The sequence below is a fragment of the Balaenoptera physalus genome (assembly GCF_965194825.1).
Source record: "Balaenoptera physalus genome assembly, chromosome: 17".
Taxonomy (NCBI): Eukaryota; Metazoa; Chordata; class Mammalia; order Artiodactyla; family Balaenopteridae; genus Balaenoptera; species Balaenoptera physalus.
The window spans coordinates 52,679,713-52,704,030 of NC_138895.1; the positions used below are offsets into that span (position 1 = coordinate 52,679,713).

General features: G+C 33.6%; 1 protein-coding gene across 22 annotated transcripts in view; it reads left to right on the forward strand.

Annotated features, from left to right (window-relative positions):
- Positions 1 to 24,318, forward strand: part of RIMS2 (regulating synaptic membrane exocytosis 2) — a 596,173-nt gene that overhangs the window by 113,253 nt on the left and 458,602 nt on the right. For 14 of the 22 annotated variants that reach the window (XM_082434238.1, XM_082434260.1, XM_082434240.1 and 11 more), the window contains exon 2: positions 21,769 to 21,979. In XM_082434238.1, the coding sequence (XP_082290364.1) occupies positions 21,769 to 21,979 (211 nt within the window). Of the gene's footprint in view, positions 1 to 3,332; positions 3,366 to 3,770; positions 3,858 to 21,768; positions 21,980 to 24,318 lie in introns of all 22 variants that reach the window. The other 8 variants (XM_082434237.1, XM_082434243.1, XM_082434242.1 and 5 more) reach the window with 1 other exon arrangement.

Here is a 24,318-nt window from a genome sequence, read left to right on the forward strand (position 1 = left end):
GCAAATGTGGTGACTTTCTGTTTTCTCATACGCAGTTGCTTTTGAATGTTTCAGTCTTTAATGTCTGGCTTCCAAAAGGAGAAAAATAGAAAAACAAAGGTGGGGGGGGAAATGCCCAGGCTCTTTAAAAATATCCTGAAAGTCACCTTAGCCAAAGGGGGAGGGACTTGCAACAATGGGGGGATTGCAACAACAATGGCCACTTACCTCTTTGTATGGACCTCTGAGATGAGAAGCGGTAATCAGGGATCAGAGCACAAATCTGATATTTGGAGGACAGTGGCCTTTTTACCCACTCTTGCTCCTGCAAACTGTGTATAGATTGCTCCAAGAACAGGTAAACAGCTACCTTCCATGGAGCAGGGTGGTAGGGGATGGGTAGCTGCTACTATGCTAAGAGCTCAAATTGACTGAAATTAACAGCAAGGTACAGTCCAAGCCTTCTTCTGAAGTTGAAAGCCTTCAGTAGACTCCAGATTTCTAAATTAGTTATGTCAGACAGATTGTCTAGGTTGGGGGGGCAGATTTCTGTTGCTTTCTACTTTGTCATCTTCCAGAATCCTCTCTTCTATTGTCTTTATTTTTGTCTTCCTTTCTGTTTTGTGTTTCCCTAGAGACTTCTTACTAAATAGTGTTTAAAGCTTGCAGTTCTTATAGTTGTAATCCCGTTATTATTCAAGAACTCTAATGATTTGGTGGTAAGGTGTTGCTACAGGACAAGCATTCAACAGTCCTATAATTAGGTCTTATTCTTCTAGTGTGCCTGAGTTAGGTATTTGCCTTCCCCCATGTTGAAGGCTGGAGGGAGCTCTAGTTTGGTATTGTCCTTCTCCCACATAAAAGGTTAGAGGGCGATATAATAGGTAATTATCTTCCACAGGCTTGTTTGGTTTTGGTAAAATGCCAGTTGGTTAGGCTCTGGTAAAATATTTTCCCTTGAGTTTAGGATTGTTAAAGAGAACAGAGAGCTCTGGGAGTATTTCAAAATGGTTTCTTTCCCTTCCTCCTGCTGGATGCAGGAGGAAATTTTTCTCCGATCTTCACAGTGAGCAACTGGTATGGCTTTTGGAGATAAAATTTATGACAGTGTGGTGGTATGCCCCAAACTGGAACTCCTTGGAATTTTAAACTCTCAATCTAGTCCACAGTGAGTCTCCAGCAATTGGCCAATTATAGTTAAAAGTGTTCCAGCAGACACTGGTCCCAGGTGTGGGCTTCTGCTCCTGCGCTTGTACTCTTGGTAAACTGTGATAGTCTGGATCCACTTGTTTGTTTCTCTAGTTTTCATGGCAACAGTTTGCCTGCTCTATGACCTAAATTCTTTGATGACTCTAAGAAGAGCTATTGATTTTCGGTTTGTTCAGCTTTTTCTCTTGTAAGGGTGGGAATGATGATTTCCAAGCTTTTTATGTATCTTATTGGAAACTGGAAGCCCCTCATACACTTTCTGGAATGCAGGAATGTAGGAGTTCATTGTCAATAATGTTAATGTATTGTCAAAGAAATATATAATTACTTTTTAATATTACAAGTTCTTAAATTATTATCTCAACATGAATTTTAATTATGGTCTGATACTTTGAGGTTTGATTTTATCTAACATATTGGACAAAAGAAGAAAATTTTTATACTCTTGATTTAAAGACAAGATAAATATTTTTACCGCCATATTTATGACATATTTTATTTGGGAAGCTGATGTAAATGTTTGTATATTTCACATATAGATATTTTACAAAGCCCAGAAATAATTTCTGAATTGGTAATTTAAATTTTTATGTCTATTAATATTTTCAAGTACAGATTTTGAAATTAGAAACTGATTTATGATTAATATAAATTTGTTTATGGTAAAAACTTTTGTCACTAATTAAGAGCAAATATGATTCCTTGTAGAGAATCACCCAGGACTTCTTTAACAAATATCTTCTCCTCTTTTATGTATTCATTTAAATATTTTTGCTTATCATGCATATTATTTGGTGAAGGATACTCTTGAATTGTTCTCCATTTTGATGAGCTGGTATGGTAATTTTTCTTTGTCATTATCTATATGGGTACTGTTTTGTTCTAAAACGTTAAGAGATTTTTGTATCTTATTCTCAAAGAAATACCATGATAAGTTTTCTAGGTAGAATCCATTGCCACTATAGTTTGCTTGTATTTGTGTGTTTCTATATTTGGTGCTAAATATAATCTTTTATTATTAATCTATTATATGTCTATTTAAATACTAAATGATGTAGCTTTAGCTCTAGGTCAAAACTATTGTACTTTTTGAAGTTTATGCAGAGAACATGGGATATTCTTTTTTAGTTAATATAGAGAAATATAAATACCAATTATATTCATTGGGCCACAAAAATGTATAAGGGTATACCTTTTCATTTATTGCTTATATCATTTAAAATACGAAAACATTGAAAAAATCAATTTAATCTAAAAAGAATTTAATTTACAATGTTAATATAATTTCCTAATGAAAGTCCTAGATTTTGGCGACCCATTTTAGTTAACCAATTCTTAGTCTTTCTTTGGGAAAGTAAAAGCTAATCAACTGATCACTGAGTCATAGGTTTATCTCTCAGGACCAGTCCCAGGCAAAGTGTGGGAAGCCACATTTCAGAGGCATCACTATCCTTGTGTTTTATCTTTCTCTACCTTTTAGATATCCAGTGCTATTTCAGTGAAGCACCAAGTTGATTATAGGTTAAATGCATTTTTAGTCTGTTATAGTTATATGAATAATTTACTTTAGCTTACGAATATTTTAAATTTAATATACATAATTATTTTAGTAGCCATTTTTAGGTATTAGATGCATAATCCCCCAATTCCTTTATCTGCTTCTTTGTGAAGTAAATGAATCCATTTGTAAGGCTTTTAAAATACATTTATAGAACCCTACATTTTATTTAAAATATTTATGCCTTTACTTCAATTTATATTAAGGAAGAAATTTTAAAAATAAAGAGGAAATCTGTTTATCTTCTGTAGGCCAAATGTAACTGTGTTTAATATAATACTTTAAAATAATTATTTTAAATGCTTCAATATCAATATTAATACAAATATGCAGAAAACTTGAGGACCAAATCATGGAATCATTAGGACAGGAGTAGAATTTTAATATCAGCCCTCTATTAAGAACAAATAATACAACTTTTCCTCTTTGTGTCAAATTAATTTTAATGTATAATTCCAATTTATAGCAAAACATTCAGCTTTTCTATGTAACAAACCTCATTTTTCATTTCTATATGACCACAGATCTGTAGATAGAAATTTGTTCCTAGTACAGTGCACTCAGTTGTGCAAACTTATCTTTTTAGGGTCAAAGAAGAGCACAAACCACAACTGACACAGTAAGTAAATGTATTAAGAGTTCAGTAGGCTTGACTTCTGTACCTTTGCCACATTCTGCTTTCTGCACCTTGGATGGTATTAGCTTACACTAATACTGGATAGGCTGCAGCTAGTGTGTCTTCTGCTTTTTGACTCTCTGGCTTGTAAGAGAGCTGCCTGCAGCTTCTTACTTCATCTACATACTGACTAGATGTAGTTTTTTGCTGCCTGCTTGTGGACTGGTTTAAGTATTCAAACTTAATTTCCCTATATTCTGACTGCCTGGATGATAATTGGAGCTCATATTTCCATTGGCTGTAGCTTTTGTGCCTGTGTATTTTTATTAGTATGGATAAGAAAACATTTGACCTACAATTGTTTTATTCATTTGGTTATTCAGTCACATTATTTGCTTATTTAAACAGGTGGTTTCCCTTTAGTGGGATCACTGAACTGGTAAATAACGTTCTCCAGCCCCAGCAAAAACAACAAAATGAAAAGGAGCCCCAGACGTAAGTAAGCTGATCTGTACAGACTAAATATTATCTCTAATAGCATAACATACTGAAGAGTATGTATACTGCCCTTGGAATAACATTCCCCAGAAATGAAAATTATTAGGTTATGAGTTTGATATTTTCACCTTTGATACTTCATATCCCATGGAAATATTAAAAGAAAACAAGGATAATTTATAGGGTAGTAAGAACGAAGAGGTAATTCTCCCCCCAACTTTAGTATAAATTATATAAACTGTATTTATCCAGTAAAATATCTTTCTCTAACAATGCAGTATATTCCAAAGTATATTTCTTTCAAAAATAATTCCAGAAGACATTAAGAGGTATTTACCCCCCAATTCAAGTAGTTTTGGAAGGGTTCTTTTAAAAAAGGTTAAGAAGATTTCTTTATTGTTATACTTCTGAGTGTCTAAATATGCTCCAAAGTATTAGAACATACAATATTAACTAAATTTATGTGACTATTGAATCCTGTTTTCACTGAACATTTCATTAGGTTATGAAACATAATTTGGGAAATCCAGCAATTTATTATCACATTGGTCTGAAACATTAAAAAATGTCAATTCCATTTATTTCAGTTATTAGTAGATTAAAATACACTCTTTAAGAAGTTGTTCATACTTGTATCTTTTTAACTTTGTGCAAGAAATATTATTTATGTTGTAAAGTGGAAGTTTCTTTGAGAATGTGAGAAAGATTGCATAGATTTAAATTCCACACTCCCCATGATAACTGCCATCTTACTCAGAAATGCTCTTACCAGTCCGCCTCTGCACTTCATAAAAGTAGGAATTATGTCTATGGAGAAGATGGTTTGGTTGTAGGAATGGGTAGATTGAAAAGTGACATGAGCTCTAGGAGAGAACAAGAATAACTACCAGGAGCCTTAAGATGAAACATTCAGAAAAACATTCACATTTTGCCTTTAATGAAAACTAGAAGATAGTGTCTTTTTGTTTTGTTATTATTGAGGGTAATCCCTCATCCATTTTATGTTACCTTGTATGCATTTTATTTTAAATTTGGTCAGTGTTTCATTTTCAACTGAAGTAAAACTGTATTGTGGTATGCTTCTCCTAGTAGCTGATAATATAGTTCTACGGTTGGAATTGTTGCTGTATTTAAGCCAGTTGAAGTCAAGACCCGTATTTGTCTTGTCTACATTCTATCCTTGCCATCTAGCAGAGTGACTGATCCATGGTAGGAACTCGATAAATGCATCTTCACAACTGATTTTACATGTTTTACCCTTTTATGATGTAAGAATACTGTGTCCCAAGGACTAGAAATAAATTCAGTAATCTTTCTCTAATCAGCAAAAATTGTATTAAAATTGCACACAATGTCATTGTTTTGCTGATTTTTCTCTAAGGCACTGAAACATAATAAGGTAGTAAAATCAATAGCAAAATATAATTAGATGCAACTTTGTCTCAATTTTAAATGATGTCAGTTATGTATCTTGTTTGCATGTTTTAGAACATAATCAAGATTGTTATGTTATTTAGTAGATTACAGTGGACATTAAATAAAATAGATGTTTTGTTAGTAACTTTAAAAAGTGATCGCTAATTATTGAAACAATGACATTTGTTTGGGATAAACAAAGATCAAGGCAAATTTGAAAAGAAATAGCTTTATTTCAATAATAAATATAATACAGTTTGCTTTGACTTTTGGCTAGGAAGATTGTAGGAGAAAAGACTAGTACTTTCTGATATTTTAAAAATTAATTCCATATTAATAACTATTATTTCCATTAATGTTTCGTGGACAACTAATTCATTCTTCTTGTTCTGTGATTTATACAATTAAAAAAATCAGAACTAATAAGTTCTCTTAATAGCTACTTTCTTCATCTTACAATCTTATTGTGCTGAAGATTTCTGATATATAATTTTCTAGGAGCTTTCCTTTTATCTTTCTGATCCACAGATCGGGGTACTTCTGAATCTTCTCCTTTAATTCATCTTCTCTTTGATCAGAGTCTAGGACTTCTTATTTCTGAATCACCTCATTTGTTTCTTTCTTTGACTACCATTTGAGAAAGATAACATCCTATCTGCTTACTTTCTATTCACTCACCTATTAAATTATCTTGGAGAGTTGAATTCTAGGTATTCATTTTAATTTATAAATGTTAAAAAGTAGGACTTATGCTTTTCATATTCTGTATGAACGTTTTCACAGTAGAATAGCTAAGTAAATATTCTATCAGATAGTATTTAAAAATCTAATATTTCCTGAACAGTAATTTCATTTTAATGAATTTCTATAAATCCCAGGTTGTGATTTTCAAAGCTTTAATAATGTAGGTTCTTTGAGGTCTGTATTTTTGGAATTTGTTTATTTCATAGTTTTTTAAAAATGTAACAGGAATGTAATTTTGAACTTTGAATGTAATGTAATTTTGATGTGGTAATTCATGTGAAAATATAGGTATAAGTAGAACAATGTGTCCAATTTTGACTTTCCATAAGTACTGAGGCATAGAAAATGGATTGAGCCGGTTTTCAATTGTCAGTTCATTCAATCTTTGCAGAAATTGCTTAATATACAAATTAAATAATTTTAAATTCTTTTCTTTCTTTCACTATTTTTTCACATTAATATTAAAATGAGGGAAAATTGTCTGTAAAGATAATATAATATAGGTTATATTAAGGTGTAAACGAGTCTTTGGATAATTAAAATGGGCATACTAGGAAAAAATGATAAATGCTATTTAATGCAGCTGTTATTTTTAACTTGGTGTTGCCAATATGTAGCATAACATCAAAGGTAAGTTTTTTAATACGGATTAATTAAACTAATCAATTAGATTAGTCTGATTTTGAATTTTCATGTAATAACAGTTTTATTCATGTTGTGACATGTTAAATAATAAATGTACTTTTGAAATAATAGGAAAATCTAAAATTTGAAATATTGGAATGAGATGGCCACTAATGTAGTAATCCTCTTTGATAATGAGGTATTTTAATAGGAAAAAGATGCTAAGGGGAAGAGTGTTTTAAGCATAGGGAAATCATAGGTGAAAGTTTTTAGGTAGCAAAGGGTTTGAGAGACACAAAGAAGACTAGTGTGGCTGTAATATAGTGGACAAGAGGGAGTGCGACAGGAAGTGAGGTTCTGGAGGTAGGACTCAGACAGGGCACTGTTTCTCTAGAGAGTGAGAAGGAGTTTGGATCTGAATGTCAGTATAAAGGGAAGATACTGAAAAGTTTTAAACATGGGAGTCACATAATTTAATTTATATATAAAAGTCAATCTGGCTGTTCTATGAGTAGAGTGAGTGAGGATGGAGGTCGAGAAAGTAATGAGGAGGCTTTTGTGAAGGACTTGGCTAGAGATTATGATGACTTGGACCAGGTTGATGATACTGAAGATAGAGGGTAGTGGATTGGGGATATATTTGGAGGTTGAAATGACATGATTTGTTAGTGGAGTAGATTTAGAAGAAGTTAGTAAGGAAGACGAAAGAATCAAAGAGGACTGCCAGATTTCTGATTGGAAGAACTCATTGGGTGGTGATACCATTAACTATGATCAAGAAGGGGAAAGGATGAACAGGTTAGTAGTAGAAACTAAAACTGAAGTTTAAAATTTTTAAAGTTTAATATGCTAATAAGTTAACCAGCTTTGAAGGAGAGATATGGATTAGCTGCAGATATAACTTTCAGAGTTGTCAGTATGATGCATAAAACTAGAAGAGTAGACAAGATGACGTAGAGAGAGAGTATGTGATGAAGAGCAGATAAGAAGGTCCAAGACTTAGCCCTGAAAATTCTCACACTGTGCACGGTACTAGGCATCCAGAGATAAAAGTACTATGGTTCCTGCTCTCAAATATTTCATATTCAAGAGGGAAAACATGCTGATAAGTAATTTAAAACAATATTGTGGAGACTTCTGGTTTCCTCTTTGACATATAAAGAGTTTGGAAGCTGTCACACCCATCCTTACAACGAGAAAAATGCTGAACAAACTGAACAAACTGAAAATCAACAACTCTTCTTAGATCCCAGAAAATTGAGGACACAGGACAAATCAATGCCCTGACAACTGAAAGAAGAGGTGAATAAAGAGAATCACAGCTTCCTGGGAGCAGAAACCACCGGAGCTAGGAGCTGGTAGGAAATTGATGAAATACTGAAGGCTGAGTGTGGACTAACTTATGAGTTAAAAATTCTTGGAAATCCACCTTTAGGGGATCTCCCACCCCAGTTTTGTGAGTTTTACCTCCATGAACTCTACCAAGTTCTCAAGGTAAAGATCAGTGAAAAATTCCCTCATACTTTCACCAGAGGGATGGGAAAAGTAACCATTTTGACATACTCCCAGAGATTTTCATTCTCAAAGGAAACTACTTTGCCAGAGCCTAACCAACATGAGAGTAGAGAAATACCCAATTATTGTCCCCCTAACCTTCCTGTCTCTCCAAAACAGGAAAAGAAACTGAGAAGCACTTGTGACAGTCACAGCCCAGGGGCACTAGCCCATGAAAAGACTAAGACTTATTTATAGGATTATAGAATGCTTCTCTTCCAAGTGTCAGTTTAGGGATCTAGGCTGCTTCCATCTTGTTGGCAAGCCAATTAGAACACATAGCTACCAGGATTGCTGCATCAGAGGAAGAGAGAGAGAATGGAAAACTCACATTTATTCTTTTATTTTCTTTTCTTTTCTTTTTTTTTTTGAAGAAATAGAGACATTTTAAATTATTGTCAGTGATTACAAAATCTATCTCTCAATAATTGATAGAACAAGTAGACAGAAAAATCAGTAAGTATAGAGAAGACCTGAACAATACTATCAACCAACTGAATGGAATGAATTTTTTAGAACATTTCTACTCAGCAACAGCAGAATACTCATTCTTTTAAAGTACACACAGAAATTTTACAAAATAGAACATATTCTATGAGCCATAAAACATCTCAATAAATTTAAAAGAATTCAACCATAAAACTATGTGCTATGACCAAAATTATGTTATTAATAACAGAAAGATATCTTAAAACTCCCCAAATATTTGAAACTATTATATAATCCATGGGTCAAAGGAAAAAAAAAGGAAATTCATATATATTTTGAACAGAAATAAAGGAAAATACAGCATATTAATATTTGGGAGATGAAGCGGAGGCAATACTTATAGGGAAATTTATATGATGAAAGACTTACACACATTTATTCTTAATTGTGTAAGACAGGAAGTGACATAGGTCACTTTTACTCATAACTCATTGCCCAAAATTTGTCACAAGGCACTTAACTAACTGCAAGGAAGTCTAGAAACTCCATGTCCTCATGAAGAGAGGCAACTCTATATAGTGAGCACTAGTAACATCTAGTACAGTTAGTTTACATTTGATTCTTATTTATTGCAATGAGATGGATATTTCAGGATGCCAAATGATAAAGATGTGCCAAAAGAATGCTGTAGTAGCAAAGATAACTCCAGTATTAGTCCCCATTCTTGGTACTGTTGGTTCTTCTGAAACTGCTGTAAGTAATGACTTGAGATCAAGATCTAATTTTTACAATACTGAAGGGTGAGGTTAATAATATGAAGAAAATTCAAATACAGAAGTATCCTCTCAAAGGAAAGAAATTTGCTGTATGTAGTGTTTCAAGGAATACCAATTCAATTTTGTCAGTGGGATTACAGGGAGTTTTTTTGGTATTCTCTTAGGTGGCAGTGAAAGGAGATTAAAAATCTCAGTGAAAACATATGTGAAACAGTGAAAATATATGAAAGCATACTGAGAAACCCTTAGTTGAACATTAGAGATTACAAAGTACAATAATAAATAAGATAAAGAGTAAACAAAATAATTTTTAAAGGGAGGAGCGAGATATCAGAAAATCATTCTTCTGTTCTTGGATGGAAGCTCTCTACTTTGGTTTGTCATCTGTTTGATCCAAGAGTCGTTGGTTAGCTCTTTCTCTCCAAAGACCATTTGTTTCTGGGGATTCTTAAGATTCTTTTATTTAAGGTCTCCTGATGGAGCAGATTTCCAACAGTCCATGCAAAATTGTTTGTGTCTTTTTGGTTGTGAAACATGAGTCCAAAGATCAACATTTTGAGGCTTTTGTTGAAGTGCTAATTGTTAACATGACTTATTAACAGTCTTTTCCATCATAACCCTGAGGTAGTTTTTCTGTCCTATCTCTTCCAGAAGACTAAATCTGTAGGTTTCAGGTCATAGAGTGTTCCTTAGAAGGATGTTTTGGAAATCCTGCTTGTACCTGTTGATGATAAGACTAAGTGTATCACATGATTCCTTTGCTGTGCTTAATCACGTTAACTTGCAATAGAGCTGACTCTAGGGTCAGAAGTGAAATACTAAATGCCTGGGCAGCCTATTATTAACTTATAAGGGGAAGCTGATCGATCTCCCCAAAAGTTGATTTTATTGTTTTGAAGGCTAATGGCAATGGAAATTGAAGGGTCATTGAGAATATTGTTAATTTAATTTTACTTTAAAAAATTCCACTTGTTTTTTTTCTACTTTTTCTGAAGCTTGAGGATGATATGGACAAAGATGTTTTCTTGTAAGCTACGTACTTCTTATTGGTGCTTGACTGGTCAAAGCAGTTGATATAGACTTGTGAAATAGTGAAGGCAGTTCCTGCACATGAATATGTTTCCAGGTCCAACATAGATAGTCTTCAACCTGAGTGGTCTAAAATTGACTGCATTTGTCATGTATCTTAGAACCACCTTAAATTCCTTTTGGCTCAAAAAAGGGATCAATAAATAAAGAAAAATTATGATGATAGATTGCTTGTTCAGAAAATGCATTTAGAAAAATTGATAAAAGTACCAAAGTGTTTATTGCCAAGTAGAGTTTTTATTAAAACATAACATATGTAGTGAAAAGTGCACAATTTGAAAATATACAGCTCATTGAATTGTCAGACAGTGAATATATCTGGAAATCATCACTGAAAACAAGAAGCAGAACATTACCAGCCCTCCAGGATCTCTTCCTTATGCTCCCTTCCAGGAAGGACTGTCTACCACCCCAGGGGGTGGCTTTTATCTTGAATTTTTTCTAGCACCACATATTATTTTTGCCTACTTATATTTAGACTTCATACAAATAGAATCATTTGGTATATTGTATCTATATTACGTTGCTTAACGTGTTTGTGAGATCCATTCATATAATTGCATATAGTTGTATTTCATACATTCTCATGATTGTATGGTACTCTAGTATCTGAATATACTACAATTCATTTATGTTTTACTATTTCTGTACTTTGTGGTTGTTTCCAGTTTTTGGCTATGAATAGTGCTGTGGTATACATTCTGATGCCATTATTTTTTCGTAATACTTTGGAAAAATTATAGTTATTTGTGAAAGTGAAGTACTTCAGCTATTTAAAAATATTTTCAAATGTTAAATCTAGTTACTACGTCAGGGTGTCTATGTTTCTAGCTTCCCATTTATTTGATAATGCTATAGATACCATTTCTTGAGCATGCCCTACTGTTTGATGTTTTGGTGCCTCTGCATCTGGCCAAGAAAGGGAGAAAAGGCAATCCAGGCAGAGGAACAGGATGATATGATCAGATTTGTATTTTAGAAAAACAGTAGAGTTGTAATAGTCACTTCGGCAGCTATTCAGAAGTTCAGAGGAGAGACCTGCTATGTGACTGGGATGGCCATCTATATGACATATGTTTATTCTTTTTTTTAATAAAAGGACATTAGTCCGTTCTGTCAGCAGATTAGTAAAGCAGTGGCTTTCATACATTTTTTAGAAACTTCCATCCATAAAAAGAAATATATTTTGCACTATAACCCAGTATACACATACCTACATAGAAATATACATATATATGTGTAATAGAAACAAGATTTATATGAAATCTTATTTGCACTCTTTCCAATGCTATGAGCTATTCTATTTCATTAAAAATCATGAGTCTTGGCCTGCTAAATTGATTTTATGTCCTTGTATTGGGTTGCACTCTGCAGTTTGAAAAGCACTCTATAATGTGTGTGACTACATTTAATGATCACATTTTATAACTTCATGCCATGAACTTGTAGAAAGCACAACTTCAAACTCATCATCTGATGAAAGTCAGTGTTATGGAAATCATGAAAGCACACTTATAAGATGAATGGGAAAACAACAACAGCAACAAAAACCTATGTGGCTGGGCATAAAATTACCAGGCACAGCAGGATTACTAGGAGCTAACAGATTGAAAAATTTCTGTTTTCTTAAAGAACTCAGAAGTGAAGAAATTTTACTTTGGAAAACAGTTCAATGAGTTGCTTTGGTGAGGATGGAGAAAATAGACTTGAAAAATTTGGATAAAACAGCTTTTTTAAATAAGAAAGTGGAAAAAGCAATATTTCTAAATTGATATATTATTGTATATGTCTTTTAAATATTTATTTGTCATAAAAGTTTTAAATTAAATGTGAGTACATACATCTTTGACTCTTTTATCTGTATCAGGGATCTGCAAAATATGGCCTGTGGGTCAAATCCTGCCTGCTGCCTGTTTTTGTAAATAAACTTTTATTGGAACACAGTCGAGCTCATTTATTTGTTTATCTATGGCTACTCTCACATCCCTTTGGCAAAATTGAGTAGCTGTGACAGAGACCCTATGGTCCACAAGGCTTATAATATCTATTCTCTGGCCCTTTGCAGAAAAAGTTTGCTTACCTCTGATTTACATCACTGGAAACTTATGTATTTACCTTTATATTTATATTTATAAACTTAATTATATAAGCTTATATATTTAAGATTGTTTAGACCTTTCTTTGTATTTGGAGTTTGGTTCTGACAATGTTGTTTTGGAGTGGAACAAACAAAAAACCCAATGAAATAGGATGCAGAGTCCATAAATAGACATTTGCACATGTGAGAACTAAGTATATGATAGATTGCTATCACAAATCAGTGGAAGAAAGGATGGTCTATTTAATGGTGCTGGGAAAATAGAGTCTCTATATAGAAAAGATTGAAATTAAGTTCTTGCATCACATCACATATAAAAATAAACTTTAGATCGATTAAAAGCCTAAATGTGAGAGGCAAAATTATAAAGCTATTAGAAGAAACTGTAGAATTTTTTGTGACTGACTCAGGGGTAAGTAAGGATTTTTATTATAGCCAGCCACCAAAACCACGAACCGTGCGGGGAGAAACTGATGTATTAGAATGCATCAAAATTAAAGAATTCTGCTTAACAAAGAACAGAATTAGCCATCATTTGTCAGACTAGGACATTTGCTATGCTCAGCTTATAAAGAATTAACATATAGGCTTTACAGCGTTCTTCTGCAAATCAGCAAAAACAAATAAACAACCCCATAACCCCCCCACCCCGCCCCCGCCAGGAAAACCAATAGAGTTTTGGTAAAGGATGGCACGAATAGGTAGTTCATAGGTAGGGCAGTTCAACTGGCTGAACTTCATTAGGAGTCAGAAAAACGTGAACTTAAAAAAATAAAACAGCAGTTCATATCTACCCAAGATGCAAAATTTTAAAAATTGAATAATATCATGTATAGGCAAGGATAAGAGAAAACTGGAGCCTTCATACACTGCTTGCAGGTGTGCTAACTGGGTTAAGCCATTTGGAGGGAAGTTCAGAAATATTTAGTGAACTTGAGTATGTCTATTATATTTCTGTGTACATATCTCAGAGAAAAACATATATGTGTTTATAAATATCTCATTACAGAAATATTACAATTTATTGGAAATACACAGTAATGAATTATAAAGGGCCAACTTATTTATTTACTAATTCTTTTTTTAAATTGAAGTATAGTTGATTTACAATATCGTGTTAGTTTCAGGTGTACAGCACAGTGATTCAGTTATACATATAAATCTATTCTTTTTCAGAATAAAGTGCCAACTTTTAAAAAATAAAGGGATGAATAAAATGTAAATAGGGAACATTATACAGCCATTAAAATGTGTAAACTTATAGTTGTTGGAGCTTGGATTCTGCAGCAACATTAAATTTGGATCTGGCTTTACTTACTAGCAGTGTGACTGTAAGTAAAAATAGCTTCTCTGTAGAATAGAATAATAGTAGAATATTTATTATAGTACCTATCTACCTGATAACACAATAAGCACCATATGCATTAGCTATTGTTTATTCTATTTAGATTTTAATATAAAAATGTAAAGACTGGTTCCTGAGGGAAGGGAAGTCACATTGGGGAAGGGAAAATAGTTAATTAAAATGGGAGCCAAGCATGGATCAGTGCAACCAAGCTCATGATCAACTCTATTTTGGATACCTAACGGTTTAAAAAAAGAGAAAGAAAATTTTAAAAAAAGGTGTGCATTGTAATCTATCCTAGGAGGAGGCGAGAGCATGTATAAAATACAAATGCCCTATAATGGATGCACCATAGTGAGTCTAAAGGATGAGTGGCTTTAGCAGAAAGAGGGGAAAGAAGCAGTGCAAAAAATGAGGTTGAAAGGGTGAATGTGTGCGAGAACATTCAAGGCTTTGTATGTCTTCATAAGAAGACTTTTCTTCTTCTTAAAAGCAATCAGAAGCCATTAGTGCATTTTAAGCAGTGAGATGACAAGATAATTTTTCTGTAGTACGCAGAAGGGGAGAAGTGTGGATGTGAGTAGCCTAGCCAGGAGGCTAGGTGGGCATTGATGGTAACAAGGCCTATGGTATAGACAATGGATTCAGAGACAAGCGGAAGGATTCAAGACACATTTAAGAAGTAAAATGGAAAGGACTTAGATTAATTATGCATTTGAAGGAGTGAGATATTTCTAGACTAATTCTAGATTTCAGGCCTGCATTATTAAATGGTGGCGCAATTCACTGAAATTGTGCACTGGAAGGAACACTGGAAGGGAATTGAGCTTAATAGGAAAATTTGGAGTTCGCTTTGATACGCACTGAATTTCAACTGGCATCGAGACTTCCAAATAGAGATGTCAGGTAGGCAATTGAATATTGAAGCTCAGAGGAGAAGTTTGAGCTGAGGATTTACATTTATAAGTAATTTATATATAGGCGGAAATTGCAGTTTTAGATGTGGGTGAGATTGCCTAAGAAGACAGAATGAAAAGAGAAGAGGAGCCTGAGTCTTGACCTTCAAAGGAGAAAGAAAATGAAAGGCAGATACAGGAAGAAAACCAGGAGAGCGTAATGAAAGCCCAGTGGGCATGTGAACGTAATTTCAAGTATTGTTGAGAACTCAGTAAGATGGAGATTAAAAAAATTTGTCCATTAGTTTTAGATACAGGGAGATCCTTGGTAAACTTTGTGAGAATTAAGAAGTAGACTGGAAATTAGATTAGATTGGTTGAAGAGTGACTGGGGTGAGGAAGCAGAGATAGAATTTGGCCTATTTATAAATGGGAAGGGAAGAAATGCTCTTTTTGGCAAGGAATATAATTTAGCTCCTGAATCTGCCTGTACACCACCACTTCTACATATGGTAGTTTCTCATTTTATAGGACTGGAAGGATGAATACGCAGAATTTCTCTAGAAGTCCTCTCTTGTCGCCTCAAACTGTTGTAGTCTAGTCCTATCTGAATTTCGGCTTCTCTCGCTCTCTTTGCTCCCTACACCTGGGAAGATTTGATCCCATCCTACAGCCCTAATAATGCTGTAGTCTCTGGGATTACTACAGTTGTTATGTAAAAGGGTTTTAAATAGCTCTAATCTAGCACTTTGGGATACATAATTACTAATTTTTCTGCTAATGTGATTGGCCTTCTCCCTGTGTGTGAAATGGGGTTTCTACTTCCCTTGAGGCACTATAATGTAGAACAATTGACTTAACTAGATTTCTGCTTTTTGTTCCAGTGTGACTTGGTAACTTGCCTAGTACTCCAGTGCCTCTAGAACTAAAACAAAACATTGCTCTAATTTTCTTCTTCTTTCTCTGTTTCCCAGTGGGGTTCAGCCATGTGCTGAAAGATATGCCAGAGATCATAAGTGTGTACACAGACATACAGTAGAAATGTATAATATACCTCACACATAGAAAGATAGTTCTTCTAAATGGTTGGGAGAAGCTCTGATGCAGAGTTCATTCAATGGTCCACTTAAAATCATGCTTGCTCTGGTACATGTTTATGAGCTTGAGTTTCCTGTAGTGGTGCTTATTTTGTGTTAACAGAGATTCACTTAAACCTGGTGGGAGATCATCAGGGAAAAACAGTATGTTATCTGAAGTTATAGAAAAAAATTGAGAAAACTGGCACGGCTATTTGAATTTACTAATATTAGGTGTGAAAAAGGAAGTCTGCTTTTGTGGTTAAGTAGGTAAAAGAACTTACATAGATCTATTTTTAATTTACCTACTGACTTTAGGTTAGCACTTTGAAACTAACTTTTTTAAAAGTCAGGCTTATTTCAGGTATAGTTTATTTGCAGTAAAATTCACCTTTAAGACATACACTTCACTGAATTCTGGAAAACATACACAGTTAAATATCTACCACCATAATCAAGACAGACTATTTCCTTCACCCCCAAACGTTCCTTGTGTCCATTTGTAGTTAATCCCCTTGCTCTTCTCCAGCCCCTAGCAACCATTGATCTGATTTCTGTCCTAATAATTTTGCCTCTTTCAGAATGTTATATAAATGAAACCATATCATATAAAAGTGGGCAATCTGTGACCCTTAGGCCAAATCTGGCCCACTGCCTGTTTTCAGTGCCCATAAATAATATTTTATTGGAACACAACTATGCTCATTCATTTATATATTGCCATTGGTTGCTTTCTGGTTCATGCTTTTTAGATTCTATTGAAGGTATGCTTGCCTAATCTAGCTAAGTAGTCTTTGTTTAACCCAAGGCCTTATTTTTTGTCAATGTTTTCATCTAGAAGTTTTATAGTTTTAGTCATTTTATTTAGTTCTGTAATCTATTGTTTACAGTTCTGTAATACATTTAGTTAATTTTTGTATAGGTGTGAGGTATGAGTTGAGGTTCATTTTTTTACACATGGATTTCCAGTTACTTTTTTTACACATGAATTTTCCTTTGCTTTAAAGGGCTATTCTTTATCATTGAATTACCTTGGCATCTTTTTAAAAAAGTAATGACCAATTAAGTGTTGGACTATTCTGGACTCTGTTCTATTCTGTTCTATTGTATGCGTGTTTATCCTTTGCCAATATTTGATTACTTCTGTAGCTTTTCTAGTAAGTCTTAAAATCAGGTAATGTGAGTCCTTCAGTCTTTTTGTTTTGCAAAATATTCTGCCTATTCTGAGAGTTTTGCTTTTCCATACAAATTTTAGACTTAGCTTGTCAATTTGTTTAAAAAATTCTTGCCGAGATTGTGACTGAGATGACATTGAATCAATAGATCAATTTGTAGAGAATTGATATCTTAACAATATTGAGACTTCTCATTGATGAATACAGTATATTTCTCCTATTAATGAGATCTCTCTTTTGATTCTTTTTATTAGTGTTTTTTAGTTCTTACCAAAGATAGCCTGCACATATTTTGTTAGATTTATACCTTAGTCTTTTCTTTTATTTTTTTTGATGCCATTGCAGACTACTTTTTAAAATTTTGGTTTCCAGCTGTCTATTGCTAGTATATAAAAATACAATTTTTTTTTAATATTGAGCTTGTATCTTGTGACCTTGCTAAACTCATTTATTTATTATAGGAGATTTTTTTTATAGTTTCTTTGGGATTTTATACATAGACAATTATGCCATCTGTGCAGTTTAAAATTTTTCCTTTGCAATCTCTATGGCTTTAATTTTTATTGTTTTTCTGGCTTTGATGCATTGGCTAGGATTTCCAGTCCAGTGTTGGTTAGGAGTAGTGAGAGAGGACACCTTACTTTGTTCCTGATTTCAGGGGGAAAGCACTCAATTTTTCAAATACAGTACGATGTTAGCTGTAGAGTCTTTTGTGGATACTGTTATTGCATTAAGGAAGTTTCTGTCTATTCCTAGTTTGCTGATTCAGCTGCTTTCTTAGCATATTTTGACATAATCATGTTTCTTTCCCCTTAATCTGTTAATGTGGTAAATTATATTGCTTGAATTTAGAATGTGGAACCAACCTTGCATTCCCAGGATAAACATCACCTATTTGTGATGTGTTATTCTTTAACATATTTCTGGATTTGGATTGCTAATGTTGGGTTGAGGATTTTTGTACCTTCTCATGAGGAATATTGGTCTATAATTTTCTATTCTTATTATACTTTTGTATGGTTTTGGTATCAGAGTAATGTTGGCCTTAGGAAATTAGTTAAGAAATGTTTCTTTCACTTTTATTTTCTGGAAGGGATTATGTAGAATTGGTATTGTTTCTTCCTTAAATATTTTGCAGGATTCATCAATAAAGCCATAGAGAACTGGAGTTTTATTTTTGAAAGGTTTTTAAACTATGAGTTAAATTTCTTTAATAGCTTTAGGACTTGTCAGGCTATCTAGTTCTTCTTGAGTGAGGTGTACTTATTTCTGTCTTTCAAGAAGATGGTCTATCTCTCATGTAAGTTGTAGAATTTTGGGCATAGAGTTGTTTGTAGTATTCTCTTATAATCTTTTACATTTAATTTTGTTTAACTGTGGAGTCTGTAGTGATGTTCCCTCTATCATTGTTGTAGGTAATTTGCATCTCTTTCTTTCTCTCTCTCTCTTCCTTGATCATTCTGGCTGGAGGTTTATCAATTTTATTGTTTCTATTTTAAAAAGAATCAGTTTTTGGTTTCATTGATTTCTTCTCTAATCTTTTAAAATTTCCTTTCTTCTACTTTCTTTGGGTTTAACTTTCCTTTTTCTTTTTTTGAAACTCATTTGAGACTTTTTTCTTTTTGACATAAGCATTTATTTCTATGTCTAGGTCTGGTTTTCCATACGATACTTCCAAGGAGTATCATACTCCTGCCTGAAGAACTTACTTCAAATTCCTTGCAGTTAAGGTCTTCTTTTAACATTTCTTTGCCTGAAAAAGCCTTTATTTTGTCTTTATTTTTTTAAGCATAATTTCACTGCATATAGGATCTTGGGTTGACAGGTTTTTTTTTTTTTTCTTCATATCAGTGCTTTATAAAGATGTCATTCCAAAGTCTTCTAACTTGCATGGTTTCTGAAGAATAATCTTCTGTAATTCTTATCATTGGTTCTTTGTACATAATATGTTATTTTCTCTGGATGCTTTTATAGTTTTCTCTTTATGTTTGGTTTTTAGCAATTTGACTATGATGTGTGTAAAAGTGTGTGTGTGTGTGTGTGTGTGGTATTTGTTCTACAAAGGATTCTCTGAAGTTCACGTGTCTGTGATTTGCTGCCTTTCATTAGTTTTGAAAAATTCATGGCCATTATCCCTTCAAATATTTCCTCTGTTCTGTTTTCTCTTTCTTCATCTTCTGGGACTCCAGTTTTACATGTTAGATCATTTTAGCTCTTGGATGCTCTCTCTCTCTTTTTTTTTTTTTCTTTTTGGCCACAGCACACAGCATGCAGGATCAGATCCCTGACTAGGGATCGAACCCATGCCCCCTGCAATGGAAGCATGGAGTCTTAACCACTGGAACACCAGGGAAGTCCCTTGGATGTTCTTTTTTTCCTACACTTTTTTTTCTTTTTTCTGTTTTAACGTGGATAATTCTTATTAACTTATTCTTAAGTTTACTGTTCTTTTCCTTAGTTCTTTCAAGCCTACTCATGAGACCATCAAAGGAATTCTTCATCTCTGAGGACATATTTTTTATTTCCAGTATTTCCATTTGACTCTTACAGTTTCCATCTTTCTGCTTCAGTACCCTATTTGGTCATGTCTGTTGTCCACCTTTTTTCTCTATATCTTTTACCTTAATAATTTTAATCATTTTAAAGTCTGTGTCTGATAATCTCATCATCTTTGTCATCTCTGAATCTACTTGTAGTGATTATTTTATCTCTTGACAATGGGTTGTTTATTCCTTGTGATTTTTCCCTGAGTCTCATGCTTTTGAGTTGTATTTATGCCTTAAAGTTGGCATGCCTTTTCTGTCAGACTGTCAGTATTGGGGATTAAGTCACCAATCAAGTCAGGGGTTCAGACAGGTTTGGATTTTGTTGTTGCCATCATTATCTTTAGTGCACTACTATCTTCAAATTCCTCTAACAGTGGGCGACTGTTGCTTTTTGCTTGGGGTGGATGCAGGAGTACTGTAAGTTTTTTTTTGTTTTTGTTTGTTAGTTTTTAATGTTTTGCTACCCCTTCAACCATTCCTATCCACTTATGTCACAGAGGGAGGGGATCTCTCCCCATGTTCTTGCCCATTCCCCAGAGGTAGACTACTGGTGCTTATTTCTTGATCCTAGACTTGTGATAGGGGCGGGGTGTTCTGTTGTATGTGTTCTATCTTCCATCTTTGAACAGGCTTTGTCCACCCGGGCCTCAGGGATGAGGCTTGCTCAAGGTTTTTACTCCCTCCTTCCCATGGAAGCAAATCTGCCTTGTATCTCTGAATGGTTTGGGGCAGGAGATTCCACCCCTCCCTTAGTGATAAAAGGCCTTTAATTGTGGGTAAGATCTTGGTTGAAGATGGTTTCCTGTCCCTCTTTCATGTGAAGAGGGTTTTTTTCAAGCTTTTCCCTAGCTACAATGGATCTTTGCTTTTGCCCTGGGGATGACAAGAGTTTACTCCCTTTTCCTGTGGCTTATAGCTTTGGCTTTTTTAGGAGAAATAGTCTGGGAAAATGTGCCTGCGTCCTAGCAGCCACTAGTCAGTCACTTCTGTTATACCTGCACATGTGCACCCTCAAAGGGTTCTTTTTGTTCTCATGCCCTGCTCTCAATATGCCTGATGAATAACCAGTGGAGGTATGTGGAAGAGTGCTTGTGAGTGAGTGTGAACTTCCCTTGAGTCTGGGCCCCTAACTATTCCAAACTGTTGTGTTAACCACACTTGGCCTTTACAATTTGTTAACGTTTTAATGAATTTCCTCTTACCTAATTGTAAGAGGAGACACCTCTTTCTCCTGTGTTCTGCCAAAGGAGAAACAGTGTGGCCCATTGCTCTTTGGAAGGGCTTGTTGCTCTTTGGAGTTTAGATTATTTGGTTGCCTTATAACCTCAACTCTGTGATGGGCTCAAAACAAGTTATGATATTTTAGATTATCTAGCCTTTTGTCCTTTCTAGGATGGGAGTGACATTATTTACAGCTTTGTAAATCCTAAACATTAGTTCTGATTAGGAACTTTGATTTATAAATCAAAATTATAGTTTTAAATATTTTAAATTATCCTTTATAAAACCAATGGAAGTGAAAAGTTTTATCACTATTTATTTTTAACTAGAAAAAATAAAGGCTTTACTTTTATTTGTACAGCCTATTTGGTAGGCTTCTAATATTTCACAGTGTCTTTGCAGCCAGCTAATGTCGAGACTATTGAATAGATTTAAACAGTTAGTGAGACCAGTCATCCAATGTTTTCCCCTCTGTTTGGATTCTTAAGATCATTCCAATTGAGATTCTGTCTCAATGATTTGAAGTTCTTAGGTTTTGGTTTCACTGTGTAAGTCAAATCAGTCTTTTTGTGAAGCTAAACTGTTGAAAAATAACATTGTAAATATTTTTACAACAGTATATGATTGAAAATATATTGCAAATGGTTGGTAGAAATTTTACAATTACAGTTCAAAGAAGTATCTTAATTGTATTGTTTCTTAAATTAGCATGTATATCAGAAGGCAGAACTAGTTACAACACTTTTATGATGTGATGTGCCATAAAAGATGTTATTCTATAAACATAAAATTAAATTTTTATTCTGTATTCTCCTATGGATTTTTTTGGTATATAAAATTGTGTCTACAGATTGTGGTAATTATTATTTGTTTTTGAGACAACAGGAAACCAAATTTTTCTTATCTGTGTTCTCTGCAGAAAACTTCATCAGCAGTTTGAAATGTATAAGGAGCAGGTAAAGAAGATGGGAGAAGAATCACAGCAGCAGCAAGAACAGAAAGGTGATGCTCCAACCTGTGGTATCTGCCACAAAACAAAGTTTGCTGATGGATGTGGCCATAACTGTTCATATTGCCAAACAAAGTTCTGTGCTCGTTGTGGAGGTCGAGTGTCATTACGCTCAAACAAGGTACAGAGTGAAAATTACACTTCATAATTCTCTTATACTTAAGCTTATCTTGAATAAAATAGACAACTGAAATTAATATTCAGGTTAATCAATGAATAAAAACCTTCCCTAGTGTCTTCAATTCAGATAAAATAATTTAAAAAAATTTTCCTCTGAATTAAAAAGGTATTTGTCTCATTGTTTATGTTCTTTAGCTTATGATTTTGTTTAGAATCATAGGGTCTTAGACTTTCAAAGATGAAGAGAATTTAGAGATCAATTGACCTAACTCCTTATTTTATAGGTGTAGAAAACTCAGATCCAGAGACACTAAAATTCATCTTAAAGTCACACAACTGATTAATGTTTGAGTTGTGTCACAGCTTTTTCGATTACTTCACATAATTTTATGAACTTGGTAGATCTGCTCTTCCTTTGGCCTCCATTTTCTTTCTTTTTGAAAAAGGCTCTTTTCGGCTTTGAGATTCTGTTTTTCGTAATTTTATAGCTTTTGAGGCTACTTTACTCTTTATTTTTGTTTTAACATTAATGAAATAAACATTAGACTATGGAATTTAAAGAAGAAATGTTAAGCCTGTGTTTCACACCTGTACTAGATTTTTGTAGTTTATCCATCCACTTTAGGGAATATATTAATATTTCCCCAAAAATGCTATGTTGAAATTAGTAAAAGCAGTATTTTAAATTGTTGTCTCACTAAGTTCTTTATAATTTGTATTTATCTCTTTCGTAGTATTTTATCACTCAGTTCTTAGGTAGCTTAAAAATATGAAGCTGATGTCTTTACATACATTACTTAGACATAATTATGGGAATTTGTTCCCCTTTGTGATTTTATTTCTCCATTTTCTCATTGTTTCGCTTTTCTCATTGTTTTGTTTTGCCCAGACTAATACCTTTTCTTTATTTTTCCTTATCTTTCTCCCTGGTTTACCTGATTATTTTTCTTTTTCTTGACTAGTTGCATTGGCTAGAAACTCCAGTGTAATTCTGATTGGAAGTGATGAGAGAAGCTATCCCTATTTTGTTCTTATCTTAGGGAGAAAGCATTCAGTCTTTCACTATTAAGTATTATGTTAGCTATCAGCTCTTCATAGATGCTGTCTATTATTAATTTGCTGAGAGTTTTTGTTTGTTTGTTTGTTTACCTCAGGAATAGATGTTAGATTTTGTGAAATACTTTTTTTCCATTTATTGAGATTGATTATATGTTTTTAATATGGTGAACTACATTGATTGATTTCGAAATGTTAAACCAACTCTGTATTCCTGCAATAAAACCCATTTGGTTATGATGGATTATATCTTTTACATATTAATGGGTTTGATTAGATAAAATTTTGTTTACAATTTTTGCTTCTGTGTTCATGAGGGTTGATATCTATAGTTTTCTTTTCTTGCAGTGTCTTTCTTTGATTTTGGTATTAGAGTAATGCTGGCTGGATAGAATGAGTTGGGCAGTATTTCCTCCTCTCCAGTGTTTTAGTAGAGTTTCTGCAATATCTGTATAATCTGTAGTGATGCTAGCTCTTTCATTCCTGATATTGGTAATTTACATCTTCTGTCTTTTTCCCTGCTCAGTCTGACAGATATTTATCAATTTTATTGATCTTATCAAAGAACCAGCTTTTTGTTTTATTGATTTTTTAAATTGTTGATTTCATCTTTGATCTTTATTATTTCTTTTCTTTTGCTAACTGTAATTAATTGTCTCTTCTTTTTCTGGTTTCTTAAGGTGGAAGCTGAGGTCATTGCTTTAAGATGTTCCTTCTTTTCTAATACAGGCATCATGTGCTGTCAATTTCCCCTAAGTACTGCTTCAGTGACATCCCCCAAATTCTGATATGCTGTCTTTTCATTTTCATTCAGTTGAAGTACTTTCTAATTTTACTTTTCATCCTTGACCTATGAATAACTTAGAAGTATGTTATTTATTTTTTAAATATTGGGGGTGGATTCCAGAGATCTTTCTATTAATGATTTTTAATTTAATTCGGTTGTGGTCCTAGATATACCTTGTATGCCTTGAATCCTTTGAAATGTACTGAAACTTATTTTATGGCCCAGGATATGGTTTATTTTGACAAATGTTCTGTGTGTTCTTGAAGAGGGTGTATATTCTGCTATTTTTTGACAGTGTTTTTAAATGTCCAGTAGGTCAAGTTGTTTAATAGAGTTGTTCAAGTCTACTATATCCTTGTTGATTTTCTACCTATTTATTCTATCAATTATTAAGAGAGGGGTATTGAAATATATAACTATTCTTGGATTTGTCCATTTCTTTTTACAGTTTTATTGGCTTTTGCTTTATGTATTTTAAAGTTCTGTTTTTAGGTGCA